The 11,907-nt window shown below is 39.0% G+C and overlaps 1 protein-coding gene across 1 annotated transcript in view; it reads right to left on the bottom strand.

Annotated features, from left to right (window-relative positions):
- Positions 1-702: 702 nt before the first annotated feature.
- The window catches only part of MAT1A (methionine adenosyltransferase 1A), a 57,209-nt gene continuing 46,004 nt past the window's right edge, over positions 703-11,907 (bottom strand). The window contains exons 6-9 of the mRNA XM_088463057.1: positions 7,922-8,140; positions 7,470-7,652; positions 7,053-7,186; positions 703-5,276 (exon numbers count right to left, since the gene is read on the bottom strand). Coding sequence (XP_088319183.1) covers positions 5,174-5,276; positions 7,053-7,186; positions 7,470-7,652; positions 7,922-8,140 — 639 coding nt within the window. The 3' untranslated portion in view covers positions 703-5,173. The remainder of the gene's footprint in view (positions 5,277-7,052; positions 7,187-7,469; positions 7,653-7,921; positions 8,141-11,907) is intronic.

The following is an 11,907-nucleotide window of genomic DNA, read 5'->3' as shown; positions in this document are numbered from 1 at the left end:
TTCGCTGGTGGATTCTTCCACATCCAACTCTAACATTTTCTGTACTTCATTTTTTACTGTCATCCATCCCACATCATGGATACACTAGGATTTTACTTTAACAATTACCCCTGGAGGAGTGACGATGCCAGGAAGGACTGAGAACACATTTTTGTTCCATTGTACCATTTAATTGGCTTATTGCCTCTGATCTGGCAACAAAGTTGAGTTTAATGGCACCTTTTTCTGTATAAGTATAGTAATTACCAACCAGGGTTTCAGGAGCTTGACATTTGTAAGGTGGTTTCTCCTACCAAGCTGTCTGATCCTGTTGACTGGCCCCACAGTTTTGATTACTTTGCATGGGCTTTGCCAGTGAGTAAACAACTTACTCTCCTGGGTGAGCACCAGTACCTTATTCTGGGTTGGAAAGATCATACTATAGCATTCCTATCATAGTTGTTCTTTTGACTTAACTGTGTCTAGCTGTGTAAAAACTCAATATTAAATAAAAATTAAATGTTAGCATTTCTATTTTACATACCGGCAAAATATGTAATATAATATTTTGATATAAAGTTTTGAATAAGAAAACACAAAAGGTTAAAAAGTATTTTTATTTTTGCAATATTATAGCATTATTATAAGAGATTATTAACATACTGTAGCATACATTTTTAAATTGTTTTTAGATTAATTGTGCAAAATGCAACTTGAATGCAATTTAGTAAATATCTCCTAATACTCTAATAACCAAATGTCTTGTGTACACATATTTAATCTTAACAGTATTGACCACAATAACATTTCTAAGAGTTAATTTCTAAGTGACATAACCTTGATGTAAAACTTTAATAGGAAACAAGTGAAAAAAATAAAACCTGAATGGTTAAAAAAACAATGTTTTCTTAAGACTGATCTAAAACATTTGGATGAATCATTAGTGTTCAATGTTTTTGAACTTTGATACTTGTGCTAATGTTTGTTATAGACAAAATAAACAAAAAGTTTAAAAAGGAGATAGAAATATTGGCAAATCAGGTTTTGCAATGTGCTGGGAGTCTCCAGCTGTACATTTTGAACTTGTTGACTTAGTACGTGACTTCTAAAGGGCTCCTATTTAGACCATATATTACTTTATAAACATTTGTACTGTGCCTTTCAAAAACAGCATTTATCTACACTATTACCTTGTGCCATATCCATGTTTATAGCAATTCAACGTTAGCTAACACTGGTGTAGCCATAGGCCCTTGGGTCCCAATGCAGTTTTGATTTGAACAAAATCAGTATTGTGGAATGATCTTGTTCTCGCACACTATTCCTGGATCCAAGTGTACACAACTATGTACTGTACATTCGTATGCAACTCATTTTCATCTCCACTTGTAGATGAAGGAGTGTAACTGGGTGGTAATGTGACATTCTCATTTAGGCATCATTTAGTAAAGACATGTCAATGGAAGAAGGCTATGTAGATTTGAGCATACATTTACTGTACATATGCCCATTTTAGACAAATCTTAGGGCTGGTGCAAGTGCACACTGAAAATTATGACAGCTATGAAACCAAGCAGATGGATATGGGTAGTCCGGTCACAGAGATGAGTGCAACTCTGCATACAGATGAATATATGCACATTTATGTACATGCAGGCAACTTGTGTTAAACTCTGCATCAGCCCTCAGTTTGTAAAGTCTCCAATAACTGCTAACTGGACTCCGCTCATGTTTCTGTTGTCAGAAAGATGGGGGGGGGGGGGTAATTAAGCAGACCTAAGTCTTGTAACATTGGGATCTAAGGAAGGTCCTTAGAACCCATTGAACCAAGTGTGGTTGCTACCCATACTTCTTTATCACTGGTAACTAACAATTATTAGCTAGTAAAAAATCTCCCTTTCTACATTATTTAAATGCACTAAATCAGAGGTTCCCAAACAGGGCCTCAAAGCACCCCAACAGTTCAGGTTTTAGAGTTATCTATGATTGAGCACTGGCGGTTAAATTAAAATGGATTGAGGTACTAATTAATTCACCTGTGGTCAAGCATGGATATCTTTTAAAACCTGGACTGCTAGGGTGTCTTGAGGACAGAGTTTGGGAACCTCTGCACTAAATCCTAAATCTCTGAATGTAAAAGGTGGAATGTAGCTAGACAGAACTTGCATGGCAAGTAGCAACAGACATCTCAAACCACAGATTCTGAATATAGTTGTACAGTATCAGATTAAAAAGTTCTGCTTTATAAATGTAACCGTTAGCTGGACTTAACTTTTTTTCATGAACGTATTAAAATTAAGCTAATGTATTTAACTCTGCAGAGGAAATAGGTGCAGAATTTGAAAGGATTGTTGCAGAAGTTGAAACATTGGAATATTTGATATCTGTTATAAGAGAATCAACAATCTGTTGATATTGAAGACAAATGATGTTTTATGTTTATTTCCTGTAAATAAAATGATGAAGAACTGTCGCTTGAGAAATAAATCAGTAGTAGTATTTTATTTTTTAAAACGAAGATAAGCAATTACAAAAGTCCTTTACACTGTATGTAAACTATGCTGAAGATTAAGAATAGAATGCTCAGAACTAATGTGAAATAGAGTCATCCAGTGTGGACTGATACCTATGAGGATACTAGCAATTAATTTGGGAATGGATGTTAACTACGAGTTAATGTCCATTTAAGTATTCTGTGTGTTATTCCTCATATAGGATAACCAGCCCTATTTTACATCAGGTCTCAGCTGTGCTCAGCAAATGACTGATAGCAGCTAAACATAAGTGTGCCAAGCATGCCCTCCAGTGCCAGCATACGTGGTACGCTTAAAGATGAACCAAACAGCCTAAAGATGAACCTGATAATTAGTTTGCTTTCTTTATCATTAGCTTTGGGGTCATTCAGATATTATTCTCACAATTTGAAATTAATTTAGAATAATGTTTAAAAACTCTAGCACATTTTATATGCACACAGTCAACCTAGAAGCACTGTTGTCAGACACTGAGCATACTTATAGTTATTACTATCACAGTGATATATTATTATGAGCTCATTCACATATACTTACACAAGTAATAATGGTGAGGCAGAATGTCATACACACAGTAAGGTCATGGGAAAGGCATTATATGTATCATGTTATCATTATATGTACCACTTTAATGTTGCTAACATACAGTGAGACCAGGTAATGACACGTCGTTTTCATCTGATACATTGATCTATTTGTAAAGGTTCAGTATCATGTTTATCCATAACACCACATGTATCTCACTTTTGTCTTTTCCTATCTTATCAATGGCTTTTGGATGACCTGCATCCACTTTAAATCTTCAAGCCATTCACAGTATTGACTACTGTACATGTTACTAAATGTTTGGCTAACATTCTTTAACTAAATGTTTTTTTAGAGCTACTTCCAGTATTCTGATTCGAATAGCTTTATGTTATAATTTGCTGGTGTTTAGCTGCCCATCCACTAGGCGATGCGGGAGACGACGGCACAATTACGACGTCGTCGTCTCCCGCGGGGTGAACTGCATACACTGAACGTTCAGATGTTCAGTGTATGCAGATCAATCACCCCCGAACACAGCAACCTGACAGCGGTCATCAGGTTGACCGTCATGTTCGGGCGATGATTGAGGTTAAAAACGACCAGTGGACGCGCGCATCACTGGTCCTTTTTAACCTTTTACTGCCCGATTTGCAGGTAATTACCAAGCGATGGAGCGATAACGACCGTCGTTATAACTCCATCGCTAGGTTAAATCGCCTAGTGGATGGGTAGCCTTAGTAAGATTGTTTTTAAAGTTTGTTTGTTTTTTGCAACCCTGACCAACTCTATTAATACAAATACTCATTTGTTGAGCATATTTTTATTGTGTGTAATGTGTGCTGAGCATTCTGTACATACTGTACTGTTTATATCCAAAGTTCAGGTTACAACACTGATTGGGGGACTGTGAGATGTGGAAAGCTAAGGGTACATGGAGGCCAGGACAAGTAAAATTTGCAAGTCATACAGTTCCCACTCCCTGTACCATTCTTCATACTCACATACCTTTTCTTACCTGTGAGTAGGCTGCTCCAGTAATGTCATCACTGCACTGCGTCATTTCAAAGCTTATTACTGACCGCAAGCAACGATGTGATATGTGATAGCCAAAAGCACCTCCTCATCTGCATGCTACTTTTATGTGAGATAGGATGCGGCAGTGGGTGAGGAAGGATAATTAATTTTGTGGGTTGGGGGGGTGGATTACATGTCACGTAATGGTAAAGGGGAATTAAATTACATGTGACTGTGCTTGAAAATAACAGAAGTAGACAGATAATTTTTTTACAGTTGAGCAGGAGAGCTAATATCAGAAGTACAAATTATCTAAAGGTGACAATGTAATTAAATTACATGGGTTTAATGGTCCTTTAGTGTGCATTGTTCATGGGATTTGCATACATGTAAATTCAATTAAAGTGGTTTATCTTGAGGAAGAATTTAGTGGGTAGTTTGCAATTACACACTCTGAGTTGACACTGATAGGTACTGTAAGCTGTCTCAGTATTAGAAAGTGATATTTGAAATATCTCTTATAATCACCATAGGACGTTTGCTTTTACCACACTGCTGATGTAGACACCTATGCACTTACAGCTAATGGAATTCTGGTATTGTAACATTTCCCTATATGCCAACAGCAAAAACATGGGAAATGAAATGTTCCACATACTGTGATTGATAGAGAACTATTGGATCTTGGAGCTCGAATAAAGCTTTTGAAATCCTCACAGAAAGTGTTCTTGCCTCATCTGATTTGTAGAGAATGTAAAAATAACAGATGTATCTGTTACATATAATATAGCAGCATCAGAAGCAATTTCATTGGGTTAGGTGGTTCAGTTTGTGATAATTAGCACCATTGTGACAACTGTACCATGGCAGCTATCCAAATATAAATAGACATGTATTTCTTTTCCAGCATACCAGGATCTGAATTATAATGCACTGAATGTGTTGTTTACATTATCCTAATCCTTTTTCACTTCTGAGACTGTGCACATGAATTGCCTTTTTCACTCAATGTCATTTTACGAGATTCCATCGTGAGTGTGAATCAACAGTCACTGTGGAATTCCTGAATAAGAATGTTGTCATATTTCCTTGGATCGCACCAGTTCCTCTGTCCTGGTTTAAAAGACCAGTTCTTTTGGTACTTCCCAAGAGAATCCTTCTCTACCAAAGTGCCCATAACATGCAGTGTTCTGGTATATGGGCTTCTTCAAGTCAAGATCCCTATAAAAAGATAACACATACATAGTGAAAAGTGTGGAACAGTACAGTCATCAGTATAAAGGTTAAACTTGACGCAATTAAGTCATTTCAAATGTTACTAATCTTGCCTGCTGTAAATGTATTGTATTACTAAATATCTATATAAATGGCTGTTATGTGTTCCCGATATTTATACAGCAGTCCAATATTTTTCCACTGGAAGTATTACATACTATGCATTATTTTCTTTCTTTCTTTTTTTAAGATCACCCTTTTCATATTTGTTAGTATAGTAGTAACACTTGGCTCAGGGGCGTATCTATCATGGGTTCAGGGTGTGCTGTGCACACGGACCCCATGGCCCAGGGGGACACACAACGCACACCCTGCTCCCATTATAGACTTTATACTTACCTGTCCGTTGACTCCAGAGTTCTGCTCTGCAGCCCTGGGCCGTCACTTCAGAGCAGCAAAAATCACTAGGTGACTCACGTGTGTGCAGTATTTCTGTCTCCGGGAAAACAGCGCGGGCACCATTTTCCCGGAGACCCATGCATGCGCAATAGATTCTGGTACTTAGCCAGAATCTACTGCACCAGCGGCTGCCGCGGTACAGCCGGAGAGAGGAGGGGGCCGCACTGAGTGAGTCTGACAACAGGCCCCCTCCTCTCTTAAAACACCCCTGACTTGGCTATAGTATCTATTTTACTCCATGGTTAGGTTTCATCAAGTAAACAAATGTCACATGAAAGTGTTCTAGTTCACACTTAACACAAAATGAAGACTTATCAAAACATGCAAACAAATGTCCTTTCTGGCGCAGGTTCCCCCAATCGTGCCAGAAAGGACATTGTTTGCATTTGGATTCTGTTGGAGAATTTCTGGAATTTTCTTCTCCTATCAAGTCAACAGAAACCACCAATTGTTTGGACCTAATTCCCCAATTGGTTAGGTGCTGGCCTGCATATTACCACTTACCAAAATATGCCACATGTTTCTCTAATGCTTCCAGAAACTCCTGGAACTTTGTCATCATAGTATACTGTAACGTTGGAGTAGATGCAGGTATAAAATGATTGTGAGTAGTCATGTAGCTCTCAGTGAGTGATGAAAAATACACAGGAGGCACAGAATACTATATACACATGCAGGTGGTAATATACTGTACTATCAGTGAGCCAAAAGTAAGTTATTAATTAGAAAAAAACTCTATTAGTTTTCATTAAAAGAACATATGGGTCCTGTCTTGTGCTTCCTTATCACACTTTCACATGGAATACATGGCCTGTACTAATAAGTATTACATGTACATTGCTGTTTGTGACATGCCATTTTAGTTTCTTAGGGTAGCAAATATAAAAGTCACTTCAAGGTATTTTTGCTGTACACTGAGGAATTTAAACTTACAAAACATTTTCTCAGTGAGTTAGTCTTGTAGCCCTTGTCTACCTACCATTTCATTCACAATATTTGATTACAGAATGGAATCTCATTTTAGCAGTTTAGATGCCCAGACTTGATTGTAAATTATATTACACCCCTGATTACCTAAAGCTCTCCATTATCCAGATAAAGAAATTGATACTTTATAAAAGAGTCCATCATGCTGGGCAAACCAGTCATGAAGAAAATACTTCTGTGATGTCACAACCCCAAATAATTGGGTTCAACACTGTGCCACACAAGTTTTTACTTTGTAAGTGAATAACAATAATTTACCTAGGTCTAATTTTTCTCCTCCTTAAAAATTGAAGGTCATGAAGTAATATTTTTACCCATTAATATTTTTATATTTACCTGACAATGACTCCAGGCCTTAGATCAAAGTTCTTATTGACAATTTCCAATAGCTCCTTCTCATTTTTCTCGGAGGTCCCATAGGTGAAAAGCGAAACTGATAGCGGCTGGGCCACACCAATTGCATAAGACACCTTAGGAATCAGTATAAAAATTCATAACTTTACCTATGCTATAATAGATCAAATAATGTTTCTGTATTCATAACATCATTCACTTAAATTGTACATATATTACAATGTCAGTTGTAGACAATAGAAGGATAGGACTGGAGGTGTATGAGACACTCAGGAAACCAATTCTAAATATAATAAATTCTGTAGAGTGATGATGAATTGTACTTACATATGGGTGAATACTACAAATTGCTATACCATTTATTCTTTCTAATGGCAATGGCACCACAAATGAACCTACCTGAACCAGGACACGATGGCAGAGCTTAGCATGTACCAATGATTTGGCCACCCAGCGGGCCGCATAGGCAGCAGATCGATCTACTTTTGTATAGTCCTTCCCTGAAAATGCTCCTCCACCATGGGCACCCCATCCCCCATATGTGTCTACTATAATCTTCCGGCCAGTGACACCAGCATCTCCCTGTAATACAGCACGCATTCCTGTTATAGACACCAATACAGTAACAGTTGTAACACAATAACCTACTATAGGTTCACATATTAATGCTAAATGTATAGTCATCTTATCTTGCATAATACATTAATGAAAAAACTAAAATATATGTCTGGTTTAGATCCTGCATGAAAATGACCATAGCTCAGGATGGGAAGGATGTGGGATCCTCAATTCGGGAGTAAATACAGAACATAACCAGGAAATTACAGAATATTTAAAAGTAGCCTTGTCACCTGGGGGCCACCAATGACGAAACGTCCACTGGGCTGTAAATGGTATATAGTCTTCTCATCCAGATACTTGGCCGGAACAACAGCCTTTATAACTCTTTCCTTCAAGGCCTCCCTCATGTCACTCAAAGAGATGGTTTCATCATGCTGTACTGATATAACAATGGTATGTACCCTTACTGGGATTACAGCTCCATTCTCCTGGATGTATTTCACGGTAACCTGAAAAGCAACTGACTAGTCATAAATGTTACTTCACATAATAATATATAGCACACTTCAGACTATGTTAACTGACATGATTTTCAATAAGGACCTTATAATAGAGCATAAGTAACATTTTCTAATCCTCTTAAGTGTGTTGAGCTTCTTTTACACAGATTGTCCACTATACCACTATACATTAGATAAGTGAGTATACTGATAAATTAAAGACACCTGTAAAAGATGCAAAAGCTGGGTACACACTATAAGATATATCATACAATCGTAAAGTGTGTATTAGGGGTGTGCACTGGCCACTTTTTGTGTTTTGTGTTTTGGATCTGGATCTTTCTTCGTGTTTTGGATCTGGATTGGTTTTGCCAAAACCACCCTTCCGTGTTTTCGGTTCTGGGTTTTGTGTTTTGGATCTGTATTTTTTTTTTTTTTTTAAAAGCATAAAAACAGCTAAAATCACAGAATTTTTGGGTTTTTCTTCTCCTATGCTATTATTAACCTCAATAACCTTAATTTCCACTCATTTCCAGTCTATTCTGAACACTGAACACCTCATAATAGTGGTTTTATAACCAAAAGGTTGCACCGAGGTAGCTGGATGACTATGCTAAACAATACGAGTGGGCGGCACAAACACGTGGCCCATCTAGGAGTGACACTGCAGTGGCAGACAGGATGGCAGTTTGAAAAACTAGGCCCCATACAGTACATAATGCAAAGAAAAAAAAGAGGTGCAAGATGTAATTGTCCTTGGGCCCTCTCACCCACCCTTATGTTGTATAAACAGGACATGCACACTTTAACAAACCAATCATTTCAGCGCCAGGGTCTGCCACACGACTGTGGCTGAAATGATTGGTTCGTTTGGACCCCCACAAAACAAGCTGGCAATTAATATGTCCCTGTACAAACTGGCTCTACAGAGACAAGATGTCGTCCTCATCCTCCTCATCCACCGATTCTTCACCCTCTTCAGTGTTGTGTACATCCTCATCCTCACAGAGTATTAATTCATCCCCACTGGAATCCACCACCACAGGTTCCTCTGTACGTTCTGGAGGCTGGTCTCCCTGGAAGAGTTGATAATTAATTTTTATGAACATCATCTTCTCCATATTGTGTGGAAGCAACCTCCTACGCCTTTCACTGACAAGGTTCCCGGCTGCACTAAACACTCTTTCGGAGTACACACTGGATGGGGGGGAAACTCAGGTAAAATAGAGCCAGTTTGTACAGGAGCCTCCAAATTACCTCTTTTTCCTGCCATTACAGGTATGGACTGTCTGACATCCCTACTTGGATGCTGTCACCAATGTAATCCTCCACCATTCTGTAAGTGGTGACAGTATCATATGCAGTGACAGTGGACATGTCAGAAATTGTTGGCACGTCCTTCAGTCCGGACCAGATGTCCAAACCGGCCCTTGACTTATGACACAGACGAACGCTTGGCGCTGCTGCTGTGTTGATGCACATGCGGCTACTACGCATACATTTCGCACACAAACACAGAAAAAAAAGAATTGTTTATTTTTTGTGGAGCGCACTTTGGGGGTTACACCACCCTTTAACAGACTTATGGGACACAGGCGCACCCTTGGCGCTGCTCCTTTGTTGATGCACGTACAATGCACACTATTCACAAACACAGAAGAAAATGTTTTATTTTTGCTGGAGTGCACTTTGGGGGTTACACCACCCTTTAGAAGACAGACGCACGCTTGGCACTGCTGCTTTGAGGATGCAGGTGCGGCTACAGCCCACACAATTCACAAAGACAGAAAAAGAAGATTATTTTATTTTGTTGGAGCGCACTTTTGTGGTTACACCACCCTTTAACGGACAGACGCACGCTTGGCGCTGCTGCTTTGAGGATGCACGTGCAGTGCACACAATTCACAAAAACAGAAAATTATTTTTATTTTTGTTGGAGTGCACTTTGGGGGTTACACCACCTTTCAAGAGATGAGCCAGCCGGCCCTTTACTTATGGGACACAGGCGCACGCTTGATGCATGTGCAGCCACAGTGCACACAATTCACAACACAGAAAATTATTTTTTGTTTTGTTTGCAGTGCACTTTGGGGGTTACAACACCCATTAACAGACGAGCCAGCCGGCCCTTTACTTATGACACAGACGCACGCCTGTGGATTTTCCTATTAATAACCCTAAAACCGCAGGGCCATTTAATATAAATATCGAGATGAATGTTTTTTTTAGAATAAAGTATCGATTTTCAACATTTTAATTCATTCCTCTGAAATACTTTTAGTTACAAATATTACATATAATTGACACAATTTTAGAACACTAATGGAAACCAAGATTCTTAAAATTGTTACTTGAAAGACACAGAGTGTCGTTTTAATCAATAAAGTTTTATGAAGAAAAAAAGAGAAAAAAACACCATGGAGGAGGAATAAAAAGGCCCCCCAGGGAAGTAAAAGTCATCCTTGACAAAGTAAGTATAGTATGAAACGCGTTGGAGACGGAGACAGAGTTTGCAGGCTGCCCGATTAATTTCTCTACCCCATCAGAAGCAAGACGCTGCTGACCACCGTGCAAGGAGGCACAGTGCGCCAAGGCTGAAAGGGACGGAGGAGACATCGTGCGCCGCACTGTTAAAGGAATACCGGAGGGACGGCAACCTTAGGGTAAGAGTAGGGGCAGTATGCTGTATAAGACCTATGCTCCCGCATTCACCGGACCACCTATAGACATTCTACTCCATACCACTCATTCAAAAAGAGCTATAAACAGCGAGTGTGTATAGGAGGTTAATTTATATTTTTATATTTTTATTTGAATCATGGTTTATAATTATATTTATATTTATATTCATATGTACACTACATTTTCAAGCGCTCTTTTTTAACATAATTTATGACACAACAATTTGATTGAGCAGCTTATATTTGCGCAACACTACCATTATTCATTTGATTACAGAAAAAAAGAAGATTATTTTATTTTGTTGGAGCACACTTTGGGGGTTAGACCACCCTTTAACAGACAGACGCACGCTTGGCGCTGCTGCTTTGAGGATGCATGTGCAGCTACTGTGCATACATTTCACACACAAACGTAGAAAAAAAGATTATTTTATTTTGTTGGAGCGCACTTTGGGGGATACACCACCCTTTAATGGACAGATGCACGCTTGGCGCTGCTGCTTTGAGGATGCACGTACAGTGCACACAATTCACAAACACAGAAAATTATTTTTTATTTTTGTTGGAATGCACTTTGGAGGTTACACCACCATTTAAGAGATGAGCCAGCCGACCCTTTACTTATGGGACACAGGCACACGCTTGGTGCTGCTCCTTTGTTGATGCACGTGCAGCCACAGTGCACACAATTCACAACACAGAAAATTATTTTTTATTTTGTTTGGAGTGCACTTTGGGGGTTACACCACCCTTTAACACATGAGCCAGCCAGCCCTTTACTTATGATACAGGTGCACGCTTGGTGCTATTTTGTTGATGAACGTGCGGCTACTGCGCACACAATTCACAAACACAAGAAAAAAATAAGTATTTTGTTTGGATTGCACTTTGGGGGTTACAGCACCCTTTAACGGACAAGCCAGCTGGCCCTTTACTTATGACACAGGCGCACGCTTGGCGCTGCTCCTTTGTTGATGCACGTGCAGCCACAGTGCACACAATTCACAAACACAGAAAATCATTTTTTATTTTGTTTGGAGTGCACTTTGGGTGTTACAGCACCCTTTAACGGTCAAGCCAGCCGGCCCTTTACTT

This window comes from Taudactylus pleione, unplaced genomic scaffold (assembly GCF_031769625.1).
Source record: "Taudactylus pleione unplaced genomic scaffold, aTauple2 ptg001314l, whole genome shotgun sequence".
NCBI classification, from domain to species: domain Eukaryota; kingdom Metazoa; phylum Chordata; class Amphibia; order Anura; family Myobatrachidae; genus Taudactylus; species Taudactylus pleione.
Note: the sequence above shows the minus strand (reverse complement) of the source record. Positions and strands in the feature narration are given on the sequence as shown.